Source organism: Notothenia coriiceps, unplaced genomic scaffold, assembly GCF_000735185.1.
Source record: "Notothenia coriiceps isolate Sejong01 unplaced genomic scaffold, NC01 NC01_scaffold00037244, whole genome shotgun sequence".
NCBI lineage: Eukaryota > Metazoa > Chordata > Actinopteri > Perciformes > Nototheniidae > Notothenia > Notothenia coriiceps.
The window spans coordinates 13,697,401-13,722,042 of NW_011369945.1; the positions used below are offsets into that span (position 1 = coordinate 13,697,401).

General features: G+C 43.3%; 2 protein-coding genes across 2 annotated transcripts in view; one reads left to right on the forward strand and one right to left on the reverse strand.

Annotated features, from left to right (window-relative positions):
- Positions 1-6,053, forward strand: part of LOC104965323 (estrogen receptor) — a 13,489-nt gene extending 7,436 nt beyond the window's left edge. Inside the window, exons 3-7 of the mRNA XM_010794281.1 lie at positions 276-419; positions 1,740-1,873; positions 2,746-2,929; positions 4,087-4,339; positions 5,821-6,053. Coding sequence (XP_010792583.1) covers positions 276-419; positions 1,740-1,873; positions 2,746-2,929; positions 4,087-4,339; positions 5,821-6,045 — 940 coding nt within the window. The 3' untranslated portion in view covers positions 6,046-6,053. The remainder of the gene's footprint in view (positions 1-275; positions 420-1,739; positions 1,874-2,745; positions 2,930-4,086; positions 4,340-5,820) is intronic.
- The window catches only part of syne1a (spectrin repeat containing, nuclear envelope 1a), a 96,486-nt gene continuing 77,578 nt past the window's right edge, over positions 5,735-24,642 (reverse strand). Inside the window, exons 108-128 of the mRNA XM_010794282.1 lie at positions 23,524-23,649; positions 22,320-22,475; positions 21,747-21,905; positions 21,150-21,316; positions 18,255-18,417; positions 17,447-17,634; positions 17,071-17,221; positions 16,368-16,550; positions 15,973-16,110; positions 15,447-15,638; positions 14,620-14,938; positions 13,920-13,988; positions 13,419-13,552; positions 12,844-12,970; positions 12,480-12,691; positions 11,810-12,016; positions 11,174-11,302; positions 9,719-9,955; positions 9,380-9,466; positions 8,791-8,849; positions 5,735-7,109 (exon numbers count right to left, since the gene is read on the reverse strand). Coding sequence (XP_010792584.1) covers positions 6,830-7,109; positions 8,791-8,849; positions 9,380-9,466; positions 9,719-9,955; positions 11,174-11,302; positions 11,810-12,016; positions 12,480-12,691; positions 12,844-12,970; positions 13,419-13,552; positions 13,920-13,988; positions 14,620-14,938; positions 15,447-15,638; positions 15,973-16,110; positions 16,368-16,550; positions 17,071-17,221; positions 17,447-17,634; positions 18,255-18,417; positions 21,150-21,316; positions 21,747-21,905; positions 22,320-22,475; positions 23,524-23,649 — 3,483 coding nt within the window. The 3' untranslated portion in view covers positions 5,735-6,829. The remainder of the gene's footprint in view (positions 7,110-8,790; positions 8,850-9,379; positions 9,467-9,718; positions 9,956-11,173; positions 11,303-11,809; positions 12,017-12,479; positions 12,692-12,843; positions 12,971-13,418; positions 13,553-13,919; positions 13,989-14,619; positions 14,939-15,446; positions 15,639-15,972; positions 16,111-16,367; positions 16,551-17,070; positions 17,222-17,446; positions 17,635-18,254; positions 18,418-21,149; positions 21,317-21,746; positions 21,906-22,319; positions 22,476-23,523; positions 23,650-24,642) is intronic.

Here is a 24,642-nt window from a genome sequence, read left to right on the forward strand (position 1 = left end):
TGAAACTTTCAGAATCTCTTTACACAGAGGGGACACATGTTGATGTGTAAAAGACATGAAGAAGTGGATTTTGCATAATAGGCAACCTTTAAATCTACTCTGGCTGGGGATCACTTTGGTGCTTTCAAACAGGTGTGTGTGTGTGTGTGTGTGTGTGTGTGTGTGTGTGTGTGTGTGTGTGTGTGTGTGTGTGTGTGTGTGTGTGTGTGTGTGTGTGTGTGTGTGTGTGTGTGTGTGTGTGTGTGTGTGTGTGTGTGTGTGTGTGTGTGTGTGTGTGTAGGCTTCCTGCAGCTGGGGCTCCATGACCAGGTGCAGCTGCTGGAGAGCTCCTGGCTGGAGGTTCTGATGATCGGGCTCGTCTGGAGGTCCATCCACTGCCCCGGGAAGCTCATCTTTGCTCAGGACCTCATACTGGACAGGTATCAGGAACACTCTCGCCTCTTCTCTGCTGCTCGTCTCTTTACGTTTCATCTAGCTGCACTTTTCCTCTCTATTTCTCTGCCTCACTCTCACACAGATCTCAGCATTGTAGATTCTCCATCTCACACCTTGGCAGCCATTGTGCCCACCCAACACGCCCGCTATAGAGTGAACTACTAATGACAGGCTCCCCACAGAGAGGAGAGCAGCCTCTCTCTCAAATGAAATACTCATCATTACATCAGAGGAAAACAAGAAAGAGATGTAATCAAAGACTCAATGCAGGAAATGATGGAAGAGGATGAAGGGAGAGAGAGATGACTAGTAAGGAGGCAGAGGAGAAAAAGCCAAATGATGAACAGACAATAGAGAACAAATAGAGATGTAGTGAGGCATGAGACATGGATTTCTGCTTTGCTGGCACCGTCTGTTCCCTACATGTCCCCCGTGTTCAAAGTAAGCAAGCCAGACAAGACAGAGAGGGGCGAGACAGACAGAGAGGGGCGAGAAAGACAGAGAGGGGCGAGACAGACAGAGAGGGGCGAGACAGACAGAGACAGACAGAGAGGGGCGAGACAGACAGAGAGGGGCGAGACAGACAGAGAGGGGCGAGACAGACAGAGAGGGGCGAGACAGACAGAGAGGGGCGAGGGAGACAGAGAGGGGCGAGGGAGACAGAGAGGGGCGAGACAGACAGTGGGAGAGGGGTGAGACAGACAGAGAGGGGCGAGGGAGACAGAGAGGGGCGAGACAGACAGAGAGGGGTGAGGGAGAGGGGCCAGGGAGACAGAGAGGGGTGAGACAGACAGAGAGGGGCGAGGAAGACAGAGAGGGGCGAGACAGACAGAGAGGGGCGAGGGAGACAGAGAGGGGCGAGGGAGACAGAGAGGGGCGAGGGAGACCAGCAGACAGACACAGCTTTTAGCCTCTGAAGGTCCCATTTGATTCAAAAGTGTTTACAGAGTCTTGTCTCTGAAACCTGGTCCCTGTGTGAGTGTCCTCACCAAATGAATGGCTATGCGTCAGAGTGGATGATTTCCCTCCGCTCTGTGCTGTCCAAGTTTATCTTGAACTCCGACCACTGGATATTATCCATCTTTCTGTCACTTTTGAACTGTCCACACAACTGGAGTGTTGCAATGATTTGGGCCATCACTGGAGTATCATTGGATATAGCTTAATGGTGGCAGATGAAGTCAGGTTTTCTTCTGTCACTTCTCAGAACTAAGCTCAGTTTGTACGATTTTTAAATACAGATGAAAAGGGACATTCTAAACTCCAAATAAAACTCTCTCACTTAGCGTCATTCTTCTCCCCAGGAACGAAGGAAACTGTGTTGAAGGCATGGCGGAGATCTTCGACATGCTGCTGGCGACGGCTTCACGCTTCCGCTTGCTCAAACTCAAACCCGAGGAGTTTGTCTGTCTCAAAGCCATCATCTTGCTCAACTCTGGTGAGGCAACAGGAGCGTGTGTGTGTTTTAGTTTTAGTGACCTCTTTCTAAAGCATTTGGAAAGGAATTGAATGTCAGCTAATGCCTGGAAACACTGACAGTAGGGATGGAACGATATAGGTTTTAATGGGAAGAAACACTACAAATGAGTTGTTTTGGGAGAATTTCCAACATTCGGATCATTTTAAATATCTTCACAAGTGCCTTAAAAGTGCTGTCTAGAGCTCTATCATGCTAGATGAGTAAAAAACACTGACACAATGTTGGTTATGTTGCTTCATGATGCCTCCTATCTGTGATGCAATACACACATTTGTTTCTCAACATACTGGAAACGATTTCTCTTTCAGTGCCAATTCTAGGGTTTGGAGCATATTTTGAAGATTATCAAGGTAGTTTTGTGGTTTTCAAGCATTTGATCCTGGATGAGATGATTTGTTTATATATTTCCATTCCCCTCTGACAGAAGACAGCAGAGTCAATTCTCTAATTAAAATATACTCATAAGCTTTAATCTTTCCTCCCACAGTTTTGTAACAGGTTTCCATTTGTGTTCCCGACAGTAAATATTGAACACCCACCAGGTGAAGCTCTGAGCGCTACTCAGACGCATTAGGCAGCACCGTGTACCCTCAACATGCCCGATAACTGTTCCCATGACAACATGATGCAGCACACATGGCTCTGTTTGTCCCAGAGATTGAGATGTTTTACAAGAGAAACGGAGCAGACTGAAATACCAACAGGATGACCTGGCCCAGCTGCCTGAGCCGGACCAGCGTCTGATTGCTGAGTGGGCGGAATGCTTCTGCAGTGAGCGCATGTGTGCAACTTGACAAACTGCAGTTATCTTATGTTCTTCTCTCCGTCAGGGGCCTTCTCTTTCTGCACCGGCTCCATGGAGGCCCTCCACGACACGGCGGCGGTGCAGATCATGCTCGACACCATCACAGACGCTCTCATACATCACATCAGCCAATCAGGAGGCTCGGTGCAACAGCAGTCCAGACGACAGGCCCAGCTGCTCCTCCTGCTCTCACACATCAGGCACATGAGGTGGGATTCAATAAGAAGAGTGGGCTTTTTTTTACCGTTTCAAAAATCTCTAGTTTTCGACATGTTCTGTTGAGAATCAAGATTCAGATATCCACAACGTTTCTTTCAGGTAATAGGAAAACTTATGTAAAGACTTCATAGTTTAGTAAGTTGAAAAAAAGGCATATTATAGTATTTCGTCAAAAGTATAAAAAAATGTCATAGAAAAGTAGTAGTCATAAAAACTAACAAATAGCTGATTTGTAGACAGGAAGAAATACACCAGCCTCATTACATGCATTTGCTTTGCAAGATAATTCTCAGTCATAAGAGAGTCATAAATTAAACCCAAAACCATAAATGATTTATCAAAAAGCAACTTAAAGGTGGGGTAGGTCATTTTGGAGAAACCAGCTCGAGTGCGCTAGAATTTGAAAATACACAGCCGGAAGAAATCTGCCACTTCCTTACAGAGCCCCTCCTCCAACACACACAAACGCACACATNGCGTAAAATAATAAAGAATTTCGTGAGTAGCATAACAGATAGTTGGAATGCTGTGTCAGCACTCCCACTAAATGAATAAATAGAAATAGGCAATTTGTATTTTTTACTAAAATTACTAATGACCAACAACCATCTGTCCAAAATCAAATATACACTGATATTTGATTTTGCCCAAACCCTGCTTATCACTAACAACCCATCTAAACGTTATATTGATATTATATTAATTATATATTAATTCCTGCTTAAAAATACTTCTACCTTATGCCACTGCTTTCATATTACTTCAAATTCCAGTATTTTATAAAAAGCAACTAAACAACTAATTAATCTATACATTTCATGGCAGGTCATGGCAGGCAATCAAAGAAACAAATAAAGAATAAACTGTGTAGGGAGCTGTGGCGCAGTGGACTAGTGCGTTGGTGTTCGGATCAGGGTAGCACAGGTTCAAACCCCACTGCAGTCAGCATGTCGTTGTGTCCCTGGGCAAGACACTTCACCCCAAATTGCTCCTGTGGGGGTTGTCCACAGTATTGAGTATGTAAGTCGCTTTGGATAAAAGAGTCAACAACAAGTAACATGTAATGTAATGTAAAATGGAACAGAGCTTCCCAGATTGTCGGACTGATTCTCTTATTCCTCATCTCCCCATATCCCCCCCCCCGCAGCAACAAAGGGATGGAGCACCTCTACAGCATGAAGTGCAAGAACAAGGTGCCTCTGTACGACCTGCTGCTGGAGATGCTGGACGCTCACCGCCTGCACCGCCCCGACAGACCAGGCCAGCCCTGGACCCCGACTGACGGAGAGCCCCTCCCCAGCGGCAGTGGAGGAGGACCACGAATCTGCAATGAGAGCGCCAGCAGAGCCCCGACAGTCCTGCAGTACGGGGGCTCCCGCTCGGACTGCACCCCCATCCTATGAGAGAGAGAGAGGGGGAGAGAGAGAGCACTGCCTGAAGGTCTGAGGTCATTCTGATGGGTGATGACTGTGTGAGAGCCGTTGTGGATCGGGAACAAAAAAAGGGTTTATTAATGGTTTATTATTTTCACGAGATAATTATTTATAAATGAAAAGTCTCCTTTGCACTGCTCCAATTCACCAACATATGAGCTCAATGCAGCATCTGTGATTTAGTCTAACAGCTTTACAGTGCAGCTTATTGGCACTCTGTTAGCTTTAAAATGACGGGCAGCTAATTTTATTTTTCATTTGACCAAAGTGCACTTCCTCTGGGGATTAAGGGGCTATCGGGCATTATTTTTACTTTTAAATATTAAGATGACACACTAACTAAACTATGATGGGAAGGTGAATGTGTAATTTATTGTGTTTTTTAAATTCAAATATTTTGAGGACTAAGCATCAGGTATTGTGATTTCACACAAAATGTTAAACTTTGATATATTTGGGAAAAATACATTCAATGAGTTGCCAGTGGTTAGGAATAACAACAAATGCATGATAAAATAGTTATACAAATTTGAAGGAAGCCAAATTCATTGCTGGGAAACGCCCTTACCAAGCTTTTAATGTGAAGACGTAATGTTTGTTCTGTGTGCTTGGTGTGCTTAGTGTGTGTGTGTGGGGGCAGAGAGACTGAGCTGATATGATGCATTTTGTCTTGGTGCAGTTGTTCAATATTTTCATACACTTAAGCTACCACTGATTATTGCTCATCAGCTATTCATTGATTACATGTTGCATTTGGCTGGATTTACACACCTTCAAAAAAGAAATGTTCACGTTTTTATCAACTTTTTTACACTGCTTGTGTCATTATAACATTTTTGTGTGCAAAATGTGCCCAAATGTACTTATTCAAATAGGTTTTTCTGTTCCTCCAACAATTTGAATTGTCTATGAACGTTATGCAACACATCCATAGGCTTATTTTGTGGCTAGGGGTGCATCCTAAACTGAAAATATGCTGCTCAAATGGCGAATAAGCATCCAATCGTCTACTCTGAGATTAGTTAGTTCAGCATTTTTGCTTAAGAAATATGTTGTCTAAAAATGTGTGGATTCATTTCCTGTTGATCGCCTAATCTATTTGTTTTGTTTTAGCTGTTAAAAATCATGCTACCAGGATCTAATACATAGTTAGCGTTACAGTGTAGTTGTGTTTTTAAATCTTGAAGATGAAAAGCCTCTATACAGTATTACAAAAGATGGACTTGGCCACTTTAGCTGTGAAGTGTAAATCCAGTCAAACTTGAACTGTCTGTCATTTGTTTACTGTGCACAAAAATAAAAGCTTTAAATGGGAAAATATTGTTTGTCATTGTTGGAATCTCAAAGTAAAGAACACAGCAGTAAATATTTTATGTTTTATTATTTGCAAAGAGTATTCTTCATGAAGTCAGCATTAGCAAACTGTACATACATAAATAACCATTTTAATATTTGATCAGTTTTTACAGATTCTGTTTTACCAACGCAGTGATTCCAATGTCTCGTCATCACCGCAGAACAATTATCGCAGTTATTACAAAGCTCACTGTTTCCTGTCGCAGCCGTCTACTAAAACTACCAGTGATTGTTTGGCTTTCTTAAAAGCAGGGACTTTGAAGTTCATGCTCAAACAGAAAGATACAAAAATAACTGCCTTTATGAAGGCATTTTAACAAAAATATACAAATCAGTTGAGAGCTCATAACTCGTTTAAAATATTTGCCCTCCTTGATTAAAAACTGAAATTAAAAACAGGAATTCAAGCGTTGGCTTTTGGGGAAAGAAGTCGGCCATCTTGGCTGGACGGCTTCAGTGCAGTACCTTCGACAGTGCTATAGGTTCAGATGTTTTGCTGTAACGTCGACTTCTTTTCCAAATTCAAGCAGAAACTTCGGATCATCCTTCAGAAAGCACTCCTGTTTCCGTCGTTGCATTGTCTTCAAATGTGTCTTTTGAGACAAACTTCAGAGGCTGTGAGTGATTGCTACTCAAGCTGCAGGTCCACTGTACAATTTAAAAGGTACAATACCCCACTCTCAGGGTGGTGCTTCATCAAAACTTACAATCTAATAATTGATTGAACGCTAAATAAATAGTAGCAGCTCTGGATATCATGGACAAAAAGCACGGTGGACTTTGGCTCCCAACATACATACAGTATATAAATAGTGCTTTGTTTTCATTGATCTCTCAGATTTGTTCAGAAAACTTTATAAAATAATGTACACATTAAAGTTAAAAGTGTTATTTGGAGATGGGGTCTCCAGATGAAGCTCCATGTATTCTGCAGGGGGTTTAAAGGGTTGAGGTGAGTGTGCAATGTTAGATAGGGGAGTCTTCATATCACCTCTGAGTCACTTCATGATGCAAAGAAGAGTTTGTTGCTTTAGGGCACGAGGAGAAGAGGAGACATTCAGGAGTCCTTGGCAAAGCAGCAGGTAGATGATCGGCTGCTTCTCATATGGGCGGAGGTCCGTTGGTGTAGCGCAGCATTGGATGGAAGGAGCGGGCGAAGTTGTTGGCGTGGTGACAGCTGTAGTCCTCCTGCGTCATGGGCACCAGGCAGGCCAGGCCGATGATGAAGAGGAGGAGCAGCTGGACGGGAAGCGCAGCCCTGAGGACCCGCAGCAGGAAGGACTGGCCTTTAGAGGAGGAGGAGGAAGAGGAGGAGGAGACGCCATCCTGGAGGTCAGAACGGGAGGAAACGCAGCCAGCGGCGCCGGGGGATTTGCTTCGGCTGCAGGGAGACACAGAGTTGAGTTAAACACAGCCGAGAACATACCTGAGTCCACTAGTGTTTGTAAATCATGGTTCGTAAAAAAACACTTGATAGCTTTTTTTATTTAGTTAAAATTCAAGGTTTGTGTGCTCGCATTAATTCTGAAGAACACTCCAACCTCATGTGCTTGAATCTGAAGCGCACGATGATCAAACTAAGACTTTTTCAGTTAATCTTTTTGATTTATTTGACAAATTCCAGCCAATCTATCGACTAAAAGTTAACTGAGAAAATATTGTAATAATGACTTGTTAATGATTGTTAAAATCATTTGTATTCACAATAATAGTAGTTCTGACTTTCAAGTGGGTTTAAAGAAACATCTTTGCAAAAACTATTTAACCCATGTCTGACAAAAAAATAACGACTGAAGAAACACTCGACAGGAAGGAAAATGCAGAAAATAGATCCAACCGTTAGAGAGATTGACAGTCACACAGTTGAACAGAGAGATACACACACACACACACACACACACACACACACACACACACACACACCCCCCCACACACACACCCCACACACACACACACACACACACACACACACACACACACCACAGGCACAGACACACTTTAAAAAACAGCCATCACTCGCAGATATGCTGTGTCTCACTGGAGGAAACACTCTGGATTTAGAGCCGAGTGTGTGAGAGTTCAATGGCACGTCTCGTCCAAACAGACGCAGGAGAAATGCCAAATGCCTCTCTGGAGATTTCCACGTTTCGAGCCAAGACTCGAGGGGAGGAACATCATGTTCTCAGTGCGGCTCATCCTCCAGGAGGCTGCAGGAGGTCAGACACGCCGACACTCCTCCAGCCTCGCACTCTGCCAACTCCATTTAGTCTGCTAGATGCTAAAACACGGCTGCTATGAGCACGATGTGTCTGTGTGTGGCGAGTTTTAGTTTCTGCAGCCCATTCATACGTGATGATAACCCTTATATAAAGGATACTACCAGGGGGGAACAAAGAGATTATTCCTGCCACAATAAGGCCAGACTAGTTTAGGCTGAGTCTTCACCAGGCCTGTGTTGTTGTTGGCATGTAATGGAAATGATAGAAATCAGAAATGGCAGAGGTGGGTCATTTAAGAGGTCTGGAAAGGAAACAGGAAAGAAAGTGGGAGTTAAGGTAGAGGGGGAAAGACGCAGGAGTTATTGCATCACATCCTGCTTTCAACTATGATCAGAAACAAAGACAGATAAACAGAGCTGAGGAGGGGGGGGGTCAGATAGCGCCATCTAGTGGGCGAGGAGAGGGCTGCAGTCACTCAGAGAGGAGAAGCAAAACGTATGACAAGGCCATATTCCATGATGCCATTCAAAAAGCAGCAGGGCAAAGAGAAGCAGTGAAATAAAACATTTAAAGGAGGAAGGGAGCGGCCTGATGAAGGCGAGTCCCCCCTCGTTTAAGAGCTGGTAACATGGTCTCTAGAATGAGGAAGGATCATGGAACGCAGGGTTAAAGCCTCAAAACTAATCAATCAAAGGCTAAATCATCTACTAATATCTTTTACAATCAGTCTGATCTGAGTCATTGATTTTTCTCATGGGTTGAGTTTATAAAAATCAAGTTTCTAGTCAGGCGTAGCTGTGGTTCCATCATCCTCCGTGTTTCCAGAGTCCAGGAGAGAGGTACCTGTGGCGCGGGCCGCTCTCAGGGGGTCCGGGGTGGGCCTGACTACTTTTGCCTCGGGGCTGTACCACGCAATGAGCAGGGAGGGGTGAAAGAAAGAAAAGAATGTTTCAGTCAAGGGCAAATGAAGACAAAGCCTCAGATGAGAAAAAATCAAATAACATAAGGAGCCATAACATCAGCAACAAAATCAATGACGCTGATCGACTTTCAGAACCAAGAAATCTGGCTTCTCAAGAATTAATCCTGCAAAGGTACAAAAAACTGACAAAATGAATTATTTTAAAACTACTAGTTACATATTGATAAAACACACAAACAGATAATGAATTGTATACATTACTTCTTAAATGAGATATGAGTCATTACAGAAAAGAAAAGCCAGGTTCTCTTGTATATTTTTGGCAGATCAACATGGTGCAGCAAAAACATCCCAAAAACAAACGAGGGGGAAGCAACAATTGTTTTTCTATCTACATGTAAGCACAGCAATCGAAAAAAAAGGAAAATCATTTATATTTTATAAAAATAATTATCTGGAAGATGAGATGTCTACTGGGGGATCAAAGCGAGCGTGGAGGGGAAACATTACCAAGCGTTTGTGACTGTGCACGGTCACCTCTGACTCAGCAGCTGATCCGCACATCTCTGATGGGCCAACAGGCAAAGAGAGGCAATCCTGAAAAAAAATAAAAACAACATTCGTTATGTTTTAAAATTATGCTATTAATGGACATTGGTGAAAAATAACAAAGCACATTTACCCAAACTGTACTTGTTTATTCTCCTACAATTCATTTTGTTTAGGTTCCACAGATGAACATAGACTCTTGGCTAACTCTCTTGGCTAGTATTTATGGTAAGGAAGATTTAGTTTGAGTATAATAAGTAACCCCCTCATTCATTCCCTCTTGTTTGAGCGTTTCCTGACCTGCCGCGTGGCGGGGGTCTGCAGCCTCCTCTCCAGCCCCTGCAGGTCTCCGCTGACCTCCCTCAGCAGCAGCCTCAGTCGGTTCAGGATCACGTGCACCTTCTCCTGCGCCTCCAGACACTCGCTGCCCTGACTCTGGATCTGCTCCGAGGCTTTAGTGTCCACCAGCAGCTGAGAGGACAGCTCCTGCAGAGACGAGGCCTTCTGCTGCGAGTCCAGCAGCTCACGCTTGATTTGCTGCGGGAAAATAAAAGAGATGTTTATGACTTGGAATACTATAAATGTGTTGTGTCAGTGGTTCTCAACTGGTGGGTCGTGGACCCGTTTCGAGTGGGTCGCGGACCCGTTTCGAGTGGGTCGAGGATGTGTGAGTGAAGAAAAAAAAATTGGAATTCTTTCTTTTTTTGGGGGGGGCAAAAGTCAAACTTTTATTTTGAAGGCCCGATTTTCTAACGCTGTGGATGCAGGCGTTCTCAGAGTGTACCAGAATGAATAGTTTATGTTAATATTTCTAAAAATCTCCTGGGGGAGAATCCCCCCAGACCCCCCTGCTGGGGTTGGGTTTTCAGCATGTGTGCCCTTTTATATAGTTCAGCTTTGATTCCATCATCTCATTAAACCTTTTTTAAAAGCATGCTTTAGTTCTGTGAAGGGATATATGCACTGTACTTCACTTGTATTAATATTGTATGCTGAAAAGCGTATATATTACAGCAGGTTTTTTTGTTGAATAGATTTGAGTGCTTCAAAATGTTGGGTCGCGATCTATTGACCAAGTAAAAAGTGGGTCCCGAGGCCTGACCAGTTGAGAACCACTGCGTTATGTCATCTTTATTATACCAGGGCCTTTAGGATAACATACTATTACTTTTTTAAGGCATATTATTATGAATATTTGTATTTATTTTTTGTTTAAGTTTTGAATTTTCTTTCTGGCATTTTTCAAGACTTGAATGTTTAGAACAAGACACTTTTTATGGCTTACCTTTAATTCTACTTTTTTTTTTATGCCATATCACAATTACTTTTTTACGACATTTTTATCCCCTCCTTGATTTTGATATTTGTATAATATAAATGTTTATTCTTTGTTATGCAACATTTAAAGGTTTTATTTTTTCCTGATGGATGACCTTTTTATTAATGTTTCTGCTTCTTTGTTCTAGTTGTTCTAGAAAAGAGTTTTCTGTAAGGTTAATACATTGCAAACATTTGTTTTCTTTTGAGCAGAGGTTAACAAAATGTGTACAGAACAAAAAAGACCACCAGACCATATCACATTAAATAAAAGACTCAGACCTGCCGCCGGAGAGAACAAAGTCAAATAACTACATTTAAAAACCTCCTGTGGGAATAAACCACATCTCAGGAACTGCACCTTTTTCCACTTGCTTATGGTAAATACAACTAAATGCATAGTCTGCTGTACACAAAGCATACATCACAGAGACATACCGTCAGTGTTCTGTGGTGGGCTCGTAACGCTTCACGGTCCAGGTTTGGGGGGACGGGCACCACCTGGTTCCTCCTGCGGTCGATGTTCTCCAGCCACAGCAGCAGGCCGTGGCTCGTCTCATGGAACTCCTGTAGGAAACATCACTGACATTAGCTTTGGGTTGTAGTTTCTCATATTGCAGGGTTTATACCTTTGTTTAAAATGTCATTGTATAGTATGCTATGAAAGATCAATACAAGTTCACAGTAAAGTATGACTTCAAAAAAGTATAGTATGAAAAAAAGTGAAAATAAATTCATATTATAGTATTTGGAAAAAGGGAATAAGTCAAGTATAGTATGTCTAAAAAAAGTGTTAGTACAGTATGTCAAAAAATAATCATGCAAACTAACAACAGAAAACCAAATTAATAATAATAATAATAATAATAATGGGTTTCATTTATAAAACACTTCATATTTGACTTCAAATCCCCGAAGTGTTACAAGCAGTGAGCATGAACAGTATAAAAACAGCACACAACACGGTAGAATGAATAAAAAGCAATAAAAAACAAACAATAAAAATAAGGGTGGTAATAAATTAAGGATGCATATCACTTATTATTCATTCCTGGAGAGTGTGTGTTTTCATACCTGGCACTGCATCAGCGCCCTCTGCAGCTCCCCCCTCCAGTCCTCCAGGGAGGAACCCAGCCGGTCCCAGCGGGCGTTCATCTCCTTCAGCCCGTCCCTCAACTCCCACGCCTCCTCAGAGTCGGGCTCTGACTGGAGGAAGTCTGCACTGCTCAGGTTGATGGACAGCACCTCTGACTTGTGGGCGTCCACTCCCTTCAGAAGCTCCTGAGGGGAGGAGTCAAAGAAAAGAGTATTTATAAAAACTCTGAACCATAAACCGGGTCAGACTGTAGGTGGCTCCTAGAGAGAGGAAGCCCAGAATGCAGGAGGTGTCAGCAGACAGGAGTTCAGCCGGATTAAGCTAAGTTTGATTATTAGGCTCCAGAGGGGTGTGTATTTATAGCATAGTGATATCTCACCTAATGCTTTACAGGCAGCAGCAGCTGGACTAGATATTGAGGCGTGTGTGTGTGTGAGTAAGGGTGAGTGGAAGGTCAAAATATGAAATACATAGATACATGGCAATATGGCACAATTGTTGAAGCTTTATTATCTTGTTTAAATAATTGTTGGAAGCCAAAATTGTAATTTAAAATACAGTTTATTTCAGCCGACAAAATTCATCTGCATTTTTCAACATTTGCTGAAACAGGAACTGAAAAAGACAGAAACAGACGCGTCAACAAACCTTGAGTTTCTTGATTCTCTGCTGGATGGTGAGTATGTCGGTGCTGAGCTGGAGTCCTCGCAGCTGGTTGAGTTCGGCCTCAGACTGACCCAGCCAGGCCCTCATGCTCTGCAGATCTGAGATCAGCTGCTGCCACTGCTGCAGGTTCTGCTTGTGCCTGTGCTTCTCTCTCAGAGACTGAGCCTGGATCAGTTCCCAGCGCTCGATCACACCTGGAGGGAAACAGATCAGACTTATTTAACACAGCTCGCACACTATTTAAAGGAGAAGGTTATATATGTGTGTGTGTGTGTGTGTGTGTGTGTGTGTGTGTGTGTGTGTGTGTGTGTGTGTGTGTGTGTGTGTGTGTGTGTGTGTGACTGACCTGCACTCTGCGTGTCGGTGCTGGTAGGGTTGATGAGTCCCGGCATGTCGTCCTCGTCTTCAGTCAGCTCTCCCTCTGCTCTCTTCACTGCGTCTATACTGCCGCGACACTCTCCCATCAGACGCATCTGGAGGGATCACATGAGAAGTATGTTTTAGATCCAAGGCTTTATTGCCACGTGCACAGTAGCTACAGTACAGATATGGCAATGAAAGACTTGTCACAGGCTCCTCGACCAATGCAACATGAATATATATAGGACATAAAACAGATAAAACAAATAAAATAGTGCAAGATAATGTTTTGAGATGTGCAAGTAAATACAAATACCATTTTTAGATAACATAACGTTTGCTTTCCCTTGAAATGAAAATGAATTGTTTTCCTTAAATGATAATAAGGTTGAGAGTTTATATATATATTTGCATTCGTATTGCGTATGCAGGAAACAACAGTGCATTTTGAAAGAAACAACAATTAAAGAAAGATTATAATAATATGCATACAGTTGAAGATAGATACAGTTATTTCCCCCCCACAGCGAGCACATATCTCTGCAAGTGATCAGCACTCACGTAGCCCATGTAGGTGGAGTCCCTGTCGGGGCTGGAGCTGCTGGCGGTGGCCTCTCTCTGCTGGAGGTGGAACCGCCCGGCGTCCAGAGCCTGGTCCAGCTGCCTGAGGCTGGCCTCCAGCTGACCCGGCTCACCTGAAAGAGGTTAGGACAGAGTCAAGGACACTAGAGAGGACGCGCTTTGCATGAAAAGGTTTAGCATGCTGTTGGTGACGGCTGAGGCTTGGATGGCATGCATTAGTCTGGAATGAAAATGAACAGAAAGCCATGGAAGAAAAGAACACGAAAGTCAGATTTAGTTAACAATGACATGTTAACACACAAGTCAAAAGGCAATGGGTGAGATTAGCATTTAGTGATGTGGATTGCATGCAATGATGTTATTTTGACACTTTTAGTACGCTTCTCTGAATGGTGGGACATGCTTCCTTGTATGATAGTGTCAAAATAAAGTTAAAGTTTTAGTTTATGGCATGCTGTCATATGTCATGCTGTTTCCTACCAGAGGACGATTTCAATGTGTTCTCAGTCAGTTTTATATAGGCCTCTGGGCTCTCTGGAATAACTACATCTGGGAAAAAAGACATACAACATACTACTTACAATGTGGGCATGGTGTAAATATGACATCTGTGCTAATCTATAATCATTTGGCACGTATCTGGACGTTCACCTCAAAGCTCTTACTGGAAAAATGACTGGACTTTACATGAATACCCTTATTGGAAAAGATACAACGGGTGCCTTGTTTTTAAACAGCGAAAACTGAACCATGAAATCCTCTCTAACCATCAGTTCTAATAAGCCTCAATCCTAACACAGCAATTAATCACATGACTGTTGTTGCCATATAATAACATGTGTTACCATTTGATATCAAACATTGGAATCAACTCATTTGATGTGTCTCTAATTTCCTTATATGACAAAAGAACTTTCCCGAAAATAACTTTGTTATTTTTTAAAAACTATTTCTTATTCATTTACTTTTGGAAATGTTTATAAAATATATAATTTAACACACCATAGCTGTTTTTCCTATAATAAATCCAAATTATTTTTTAGGAAACTTTTTGGGACATTGAGGAAATTGCAGACCTCTAAAATAGCACATTAGGAAAACATTTATGATTACATCCGCAGGCAATCAGCAAGCATCCATTAAGCCAATCATCCATCATCTATGGATAACGCTGACCAACCTGACAGCACTGCGGCAGTCGTCCTCAGGTACTCGTCCTCCTCCTCCGGCCCTCGGCTGCTCTCCACCATGCCTCTTCCTCCCGGGCTGTCCAGTCCTCGGCTCAGGTCGTAGTCGTGGTCCCACTCCAGCGGGATGGAGTCCACACTTGCGGGGGTGTCTCGTCCCGAGCGGTCTGCCCGTATGAGGGTGGTTGTACCAGAGGCTTGGCGGCTGGACGTCCGAGGCAGAGAGGGGTCGGCCCACTGCAGGTCAGAGAGCTCGCCCCCCTCCTCCATGTCCAGCTCTCTGTCTGAGCCATCCAGCTCGTCATCAGCCAGCTGGGGGACAAGGACAGGAACATGTTAGGAGAAGAAGGACAGCAAGATAGTGGGCGGGACAATATAATGCAAGTACGAGAGAAAATCAAGGGTCAGCTATCATTTACCAAAATATGTACCCCTAAGAAGTTTCAGAGTGCTTTTTGTGAGGTACTGTAAGGTGAGCATGTGTTCTTTACTCCATGTTGACATGCAAATATAACACCAGTGTGAATTCTGTTCCTTACCAGCTGTCAGGGTAAAACTATGTTGCACACATGATTTCGCAAGGCACTGGTGGTGAAGGGGGACAGCTGTAGTGTAAATGTTGTCATGTGTTTAACGAGCGGCCCACATGGAGTGACTGCTGCTTTAGCAGGAAGTCAGATTCTCTATCTTCTTTGCAAGCATTCGACAAGAATCTCTCATATTCACTTATTTAAGCTTATTTCCGTCTGAGGAATATTGTTTTTTGTAAGATGATATAGTATTTACTGCCTGATGTGTGTCGTCTGTATTTGTTACTCACAGGGAGACGAGTGAGTTTCTTGTAGTATCTGTCCACTCGTCCGAACACCTCCTGGCAGTATCTCTGCAGCTCCTCCAGCTCTTCCTCGATGACGGCTGCGTCCAGAGGTTCGCTCTTCTCAATCAGAGCTTCACCCTGCCTGAACACCAGCTCGATCTTCGCCGTGTTCAGATAGATCTCCTGCTGGAACGCCTGAGAAACACACACACAACATCCAACAATAAGAAGACCATCTAGCAATGCATTTCAAATCTTCTGAAATAAATATTTAAAAAACAGAAAATTCCCATCACAGTTTAGCCAAGCTCAGAATTTGAGTTTCAAAGTAAGGCCTTCAAACTCAAATTCAAGTCTGGACAAAAGTTAAAAAAATGTTTGATATACAGTAATGGGTGCTATATAAATAAATAAACTTGCCTAATGCAAATGTTCATTTACATCTATGATTAATGCACTCATGTTGCATCTTGGTTGAGTTGTGTATAACGTTGGATTGCTGTGTGCAGCACCAACATTTCTGTCTTACCTTGAGCTGTTTGATCTTGGCCTGCACGTCACACTCGGAGAAATGCTCTATGTTGGTGAGCTGCAGGTCCATCTCTGTCAGCCACACGAGGATGCTGTCTCGCGCCGTTTCAAACTCCTCCCTCTGCCCGATGAAGTGCTGAATGAAAAGAAGGGGACACAGACAACAATCATTCATTGTTTTCTTTATCTTATTTTTATTCACTGGGATTTTTCTGAACAACACAAGAAGTGAAGTAGGGGGATGTTACTGTTTAATGGATATGCAGGTTATTTACCACAACTGGGCCGAAATAGAATAATTGAAAAACAGCTGTGAGAACTAATGGAGAGGACTTCAGCGGTTGCATTAGTAACTCTTGCAAATGAGTTAACAACAATCTCAGCCTGTATTACCTTGAGTCTGCGTAGGATGGCGGCCACCCTCTTCTGCAGGTTATCCCATCTTCTGTTCCCATCATGCACCATTTCCCTGAGTCTGAGGGAGGAGTCGGTGCGGTTCTCCCGGGCCAGACGGCGGTACTGTTTGTTGATGAGCTCCAGCTGGGTCAGGCACTCCTGCACCTGACGCTGGAAGGCCTGCAACAAAAACACACACACAGATTCAAACTCTGAATAGGACACAGTTATTTACGAACATACATGCTTTATTATAACGTCTTTAAAAAAGGTTTATGTGCATGCAGAGAGAAAACAAACAATTTGAAAGGACTACAGATGTCCCATCAAATCTGAAAACATTCAATTTGTACTGCAGTAAGAAAGAAATTACAAAAGATACAAAAGTAAATAAGTACAAACAATGGTAGTAAAGAAGGTCAATAAATGCATGAAACCCCCCACATGATGAAATATGCAGGGTGAATCTATGTTTAAGTAAAAAGGAGCATTCCAATCATATCCTAATGGTGCAGGCAGACAGACAGCTTGCAGGGATTTGCACGTTCGCAGTGATTGACAGCAGCAGCTGAGCAGACCAGTGCAGACGAGTTTGAGCAACATGACACTCGTCTCTCTTTTCCACTACCCTGCAATGACTCTCTCGATCTTGAAATGCAGCCAACTTCACATTCTGATAACAAAAGTGAAATAAACTCACCTCAAACTTTTTCAGCTCTTCTTTAGCGACAGTATACAGAACTCCAGAGGAGTTAGGCAGAGCTGCTGTTCTTTCCGAAGTCTTCAGCCAATCCTCGAACCTGGAGTAGTCATCCAGAAACCTCTGCCACAACCGCCACGTCTCCTCAATCCTGCACGGAGACAACATCCTTGGTGACGCCATGGCTATACTTATAATATACTAAATAGATCACTCAGAACACAGTTGGCCATGAAGACTTCTCACTATATGATTAGTTGCAACATTTAATCTCAACACAAAGATGGCACTGGCTAACAATTTTGCAATGTTAACGCCAGTGTATTCATATGAATGCAGGTATATGGAGAACTGCATGTATGCAAGAGGCACTGACTTGAGCCTCCTCTCCATGGACATGGCACAGATGTTCCTCCAGCGTCGGTCCAGCCCTCTGGTGGCCTGCTGGATGGAGTCACACTCCGTCTCCGTGGAGCAGGCGTCACAGTCGTGGAGCAGGACTTCACAAAGGTTCAACACTGATGCCACACCGGTGCTGTGTTTCTCTATGTCCCTCTGCAGCGTCTGCAAATGAGTCAGAATGATTTAGTTATTTATGCAGCCTTTAAAAAGATTGTAGGTGTCTCACAATGTTGTTTGATGTAGCTTGATGTGTCGTGAGCTTCCTACTTGGCTTTGCTCCACATGTGTCTTTCATGGTATACATTAAATCAGCAATAGTGTATAGAGGAACACAGTTAGCCTGCTTAAGTGCAGTACATTCATGTGTGAGTCTAATCTGCAGGAAGGAGGTCAGTGGGTTTTCAGAACCCGCTCCACATTTAGAGCTGCAGCTTGGTCAACAGGAAGGATACTGATACTGACCTTAGGCTAGCTTTAAACTGATCGAGATATAAGCATGAGTCATGCTGTGATTCAGTGTCACTCATTTTCCACCAACTCAGTTTGAGTCATGCTGTTCTGGGGTTATGTTGTATAAACAGAAAAGTACATGTGGGATTGTTTGTGTCTGTGTAGGTGCTTGGGCATATGAGTGAGCATATGTCTTGTAGTTTGTGTGTGAGACAGGATGCCACTAGCACATACTGGACAAACACTGCCAACATTGGCACAGACACATTTTGTATTAATTTTCAGATAAATGATTCAGTTTCTAAGTTGCTGTAGCCTCCTGTCCCACTTGCCTGCTGCTGTTTGAGTTTCCTCTGAATCTCCTGGTCGTCGCAGGTGTCGTAGACGATGGGCCTGGACAGCTCCGTCTCGATGTGAGAGAGCCATGAACGCAGGCTGCTCATGTTTTTATCTAACTGCTGCACCGCCACCAGGGTCTCCCTCAACTTCTTCACCCTGGAAGAGAAACAGAGAGGGCGTCAGAGTCAGCACAGGGACAACTGTAACCACTCAGGCAGACAGTGTGGGATGGACGTAAGACAAATACAGCTTATTCCTGTTTTAATTTTTGGCGATAAAAAAAGAACACAACCAAAGAAGATGAAGCAACAGAAAACATGTTTTCATCCACTGTTGAAACTAACTGAACACATATGGATCTGGTTGTGACTTTTAAAGTAAGAATACAAAGAAAGCTCACACAAAATAAAGAGTAACTGGGTGCCATGTTCAGCTTGACAGAGCAAAGAGTAACAGATCTGCACAGACATCTTTGTTGGGAAGTAATGAACTCTTATTTGACCCTAGAGAACGACTGTGAACCATTTTGGGTCTGCAAATGCCAAACATTTCCAAACCCTTAACACTGCAATAAAAGATATGTGAAACAAGTTTAAATTAGCCAGCATTCAGCCAATGCTCAACTCCACACCCTGCAAAGCAATGAAACTCTCTGTCTAACCAAACAGACTTGATGAGATGAGAATGAAGGCGTTGGCCCTTTAGTGTTACGTAAAGAACTAACTCTGATAACAATAGACACATTTAGTAAGTACACTCTACTATCTCTCCAGCTCTCATGTGCTGTGTTGCATGGTTACAGCTGCATACAACATTCAGAAAAGTCCTTAATCTGCATCTTATAATGCACCATACTGCAGGTTAAAGTAGTTGAACTGTTCACATTATAGGGCAATATATTGCAGAGCATCACATGACCCACTGCATACACCAGTCCTTAGCCAAAACAAACTGTATACTTTGCACTCTGTATAAGGTTGTACACATCATGGGTCAGGTTAACTTGGAAGTCAATCAAACACTGATGCGATAATCAAATTCCTGTTATTCTCTGAACCGTCTGGAACGTATTATAATGTCCTGCGTGGTAACCTCCACCCTACAGTTGGAAACCCAGACTAATTAAAATAACAAACAAATTATATTTGAACACTAGTTGAACGAACCAGATCTCCACTTAACAAAGAAGCTGAAGCAAGAGAAAGAAGATTGAGCCCTCTAAACCTGTGTGCAGCAGAAACATACTTATCTTGCTCTAACTATCCACAGAAATGATCAGAGAAAAGATGACTGTACATTGTAGGAGTTGGATGAAAAGACAACATATCATAATCTATTTTGAGTGCACAAGAAACATTGCATGAGACATGAAACATTGCACTCTTTTTCAACATTGTAAACTGTTCAAAATAAGTTTGTCCTGCCTGTTGACATCACAATCACACTCCGGCAGATCCTCGCTCGGGCCTCCTGCCATATTATCCATCCCTAAATCCAAAACCATGGGGGTGCGAGATTCCCAAAGACAACGTTCACGTCGAGAAGCGTAACGGTGTCGTTCCAAACAATCTTCTCTTTCGTCTGCGAGCTCCACATGGGACTTTCTCTAAACTCTGTCTGTGCATTAAGGGGAGGGGGAACAGGCGATGGTGGGGGGGGGGACGAACTACGTTGCTCTTCCAAAGTTAAAAAAAAGAGGACCGCCGAACAGCTGTGAGTGTGGTGTAAAGAGAACCCAGAACAGGCGTGTGTGTGTGTGTGTGTGTGTGTGTGTGTGTGTGTGTGTGTGTGTGTGTGTGTGTGTGTGTGTGTGTGTGTGTGTGTGTGTGTGTTTCTGAGTGTGAGTGCCTGAGAGTGACAAGTGCTGCTGTTTCTAAAAAGAGACTTACAGTCAGAGGCATGTGCCGCAGAGTTTGCCTGTGTCGGAGTTTCATAAACCAAAGACACACAAAGGGGATTGTAAACAGAAGCTGGAGGCTCCATGCATGTGAGTAAACCTTAATGAATAATGAAAAACAAGAAAAAGGTGTTCGACTAGAAAAAAATATCCAGAAACCACAAAAGTCTACAAGATAGAAATCCTAACGACAGTATTCTTCGCTCTGTAACAGCGACAAGGTTTCTGTCCTGTTGTGTTTTAGTGAAGGACGTATATAAGGAACAAAGAGAGTGCAGCTGTCTGCATGAGGTCAGACTCTGTCCTCCCCTTTCCTCCTTCATCCACAACAGTCTCAGAGGGGAACAGCCGGAAGACTGTCGGGGGGGGCAGCTGGGGTAGTTAGATTCAACATTTGGCCGTCAGGCCACTTTCAATTCCCAGCATTACCGATATTTTAATGAGACGGGTTCACACTCAGTTAGGTAGAGGTGTCTGGTGAGCATAGAGGTAGATGAAGACAAAGAGGGAGAGTCCAGGTGAGAGGAGGAATGTGACCTTTCTCTGCTTGCTTGGCGGCTTCACCAAGTGGAATCCCCTCTGACAACACCAAGGAGCTCAGGAAGTTCCTCAGAAGCATTGTGGGAAAATTAATCCCCTACATTTCTTCACTAAGAAAAAGTAAGAAAACCTCTACTCCATTGGAAGGAGTGATGCATGGGCGATGCGTAGGCTGAAGAGTATGCTTTGGGGAGAAGAAACGGTTCTCTTTTAATATAAATAATAATATTGTCAGGTCTCAATATGCATAATTGATCAGACCACAAACTAAAGCCAAACTAAATGTTTTGAATGTTAACTTGTTAGTAGTTGTTCTGTTATACACTTTTTACATGTTACTCTTTATTAACGACTCAAGCCAAACCCCACCTCTAAAGCAACAGAAGTATAAGTCCGAACTCTACTATCAGACCACACTCTGCACCTGCTCCTGAGAGTCTCGTACACCCACCTGGCAGCGATGAGGTCCAGCAGGTGCTGCCAGCGCTCGCTGACTTTGCTCAGTTTGTGTTGGATCTCGGCCGCCTTGCTGTCTTGGCTGGCCCTGGACAGGCGCTCGCCCATAACCTGCAGCTGCTGCTTGTTCTCCTGAGACACACTGATCTCCTCCTGGTAGTCCTGGGAGAGAGACAGCAAGCAGGTTAACACAGGGAGAGTGAGTGTGTGTACAGTGTGTCTATAGAACTGTGCATTAAACTAGAGATGAGACCACATTATTACGTTTAAATTATGAGTAGGGTCATTTCCAGGGCAATGCACTGTGCACTAAATACTTATTGGAACGAATCTGAATTCAAAAGATACTGTTTTGTAAAAATGCAAACATGACTGTTCCAAACATGCCAGCATCAGTTAACATTTAGGTTTTAGTTACGATTTGGGTAGTAAATATTGTATGATGCTAAATAAATATGTAAAACATTGACCAAATTCTAGAAATGTTGAAACAACCGGGCCTCTGATTGGCATGTGTAAACAGTTTTTTAACGTCTACATACAGTATGTGCTTACGGTATTTTCTTTCTGTTTGTCTTTGAGCTATAATCACCTTTCGCAGCTTTTCGATCATCTCCTCAATGCTGATGTCTCCATTCTGAGAGACTTTGCTCTCCATCTGTGTGAGCCATTCACATAGCTCCTTGTTCTTCTCATTGAACACGGCCCACTCGTTCAACTTCTCGCTCACCTGCTGCCTGCGTAGGGTCAGCTGAGGGGACAAAGGACAGATGGGGGGGGGGAGGATGGGATGATAAGAACAAAGGTTGGTTAAGCTTTGTGAAACATTTAAGGAAATAACTACATTTGCGCAAGAAATTAAAGGGTTTCATTGAACAGTTAATGCTATAAAAAAGAAACCTACTCAAGCAGCAACCAGAATATGCTGAGTCACTTTAATTCTTCTAATGCTCTGTTTATCAAAACACACTTCACAGTAGCTCCAAGCTCAGAATAACACTGTTACCCTGTGGAGTAAAAAGTGCGCAACAGCTGTAATCTTACTCTGTCAAATGTATCTCAGCTACTAGCACACACAAACAAGCCCTTTGAGTTTTGATTGGGGCAGAAAAATAACATCAGCTTTTCAAAACCCCAGAGAAAAGGCTGCACTGTGTGACTGTACCTGGTGGCTGACCTCCCCCCACTGACGCTGGAGCAGCAGGAGGCGTTCCTGTAGGACTGTGATGTCATCTGCACTAACCAAACCCTCCAGGGAGTCCCTCAGCAGGAACAAGGAAGTGAGGTCATCAGTCCAGCCATCAACACTGCTCTCCAACTCCTGCATCCACAAGACAAGATTGATTTAAAAACACAATGAGGTGACCCATAGACTTGAATGCATAGATTCATTCACACCAGCCGGTTAAGACTCATTTTCTGCTGGTTTTGACAACAGCTATTGTCAAATCTAGCAGAAAAACCACAGAACAGAACTACTGAAGCTCAACTGCAGCTGCTACAACCTCAGAAACAGTGATGAGGAAAATCTAAGTGTACACTGACATACATATTACATTCATAAAATAAAACAGCTCCATTCTAGGTTAAAGGCAAAATAAAGTAACAGACACATCAAACCTTGCATCTCCTCCTCCTCCTCCTCCGTCACTGTGACGGTTTTGCTGCGGCGTAATCATTTGTGGACGCCGAGCATGTCTCTATTATGCAACACGCACAAAAGAAAGCGCGCACACACATATAAATATCCCCCACTGCAAGCACCGATGCTCTGACTCTCTCTTTCTCTCTCTCCCCACCCCCTCTCTCCCTCAGCTGATGCTAACAATGTGCAGCCACTCTCAAAGCCCTCCTCCCCCTAAGGAGCTCAGTGCATGTCATGCATGAAACATGACTGCAGAGTCCAGTGGTAAATTGCAAATGACGTGAATTTTCACACATAAATATGAAGCCGGGTGTGGGCATCACTGTTTCCTCGTTCAAGCAACAGCCCAGCATCATTTCAGCTATAATAATAAAACATTTTTGATAAATTAACACTGGAAGTCAATTATTTTCAAGACTTAAAAAAAACCAAGAATAGTTATTTTTATATTATATAAAAACTTGAACGACTCAAAAAAATGATCACAGCCAGCAGGAGAATAAACAACTTTGTCAGACAAACAAAAAAACAAGGTCATACATTGGGACAGCGGCTAACAGATAAAGACTTTTCTTTTTTTTGTTGCCCGTCTGTTTATCTGTTTGTCCCCGTAGCCAGATTAAGGGGTAGAGGAAGGACAGGTCAGTGTCTGTGTGTGTGAATGTGTTCAGAGACAAACCGAGCGTACATGCATATATGTTTATACTGCATAGATTCTCCTCACCTTGCATCTGATCTGCTCTGAGTGCAGCTCCTCGTGGAGGTCGGGCAGTGGCACAGACAGCTTCTTCTTGAAGGCCCTCAGTTTCTCGAGTGATGCATTTATGCCCTTCTCACATCTCTCCCAGTTCTGCACACACACACATAAACATGCAAAGTAAGAAATAGAGCATAAAAGAAACACACACAAACACATGCATTCCAACACAGGCTGTAGATCTTCTATTACTCAGGGAAGTTGCTATAAATTCTTCCTGTAGCTGCAGCGTCAGTATGGGTTAACAGCAGAATACACAACCATAAACTGACAGTCAACATCAATGATCATGCAGTAGACAGGCCACTCAGCTCTGAACCTCCCCTTTAAAAAGACTGATGCAGCAAAATTCCAACAGACAAAGGAGGGAATTAACACAGCTTCATGAAAAGGTTCTGCTCCAAAAGCTACTCTTAGAGCCTTAACAGGGTCAAGTTCAGGAAAAACAGGGTAATATTTGGTAAGAAATGCTGCAACAGAGTAGCATACCTAAAGTTAGAGTCATGGTAAAAGAGGACTAGAATAGCTACAGTAGCTGCTCTCTAAGTGCAAACCAAGAAGGACAGAGAGAGAGGGTAGGAGTAGTCCTAAGGAAAATAAGATCAAGAGAGGAGGGAACTATGTTCAGCAAAAAAGAAAAAAATCTGGGGGATGCATCTTTAAAACTGCGTCACTATGTCCCCGTTCTAAACAGGGCAAAGGCACAGCCTGTGAAATCTTCCTCGCAGGGTTCAAATCATTTCAGCTCACTGCACAGCGTCTACTCTCTGCATGTGTGTGTGTTTGTGTAGATGTGTGAACTGGGCTGGCATTTTGATATCTTTGTGCCATTTGATAACGCTTGAACACGAGTGAGTGTGCTCAGCAATTTATCTGAATACGGTAGAGGGGCTGCTCTATCCCAGTCCTTTACTTCTATTCAGGACTTAAGATGCATGATGATGACCAGATGATGCACAGATGACCTTCAGCCCCTTCACACTGCAGCACCATCATAGCCGTGGGAACATGTTTCAAATGGGGGGTGCTGTGGGGATGACACCAGGGCTGGTTCTGACCAATGTGCTGCTTGGCAAGATTTTAGCT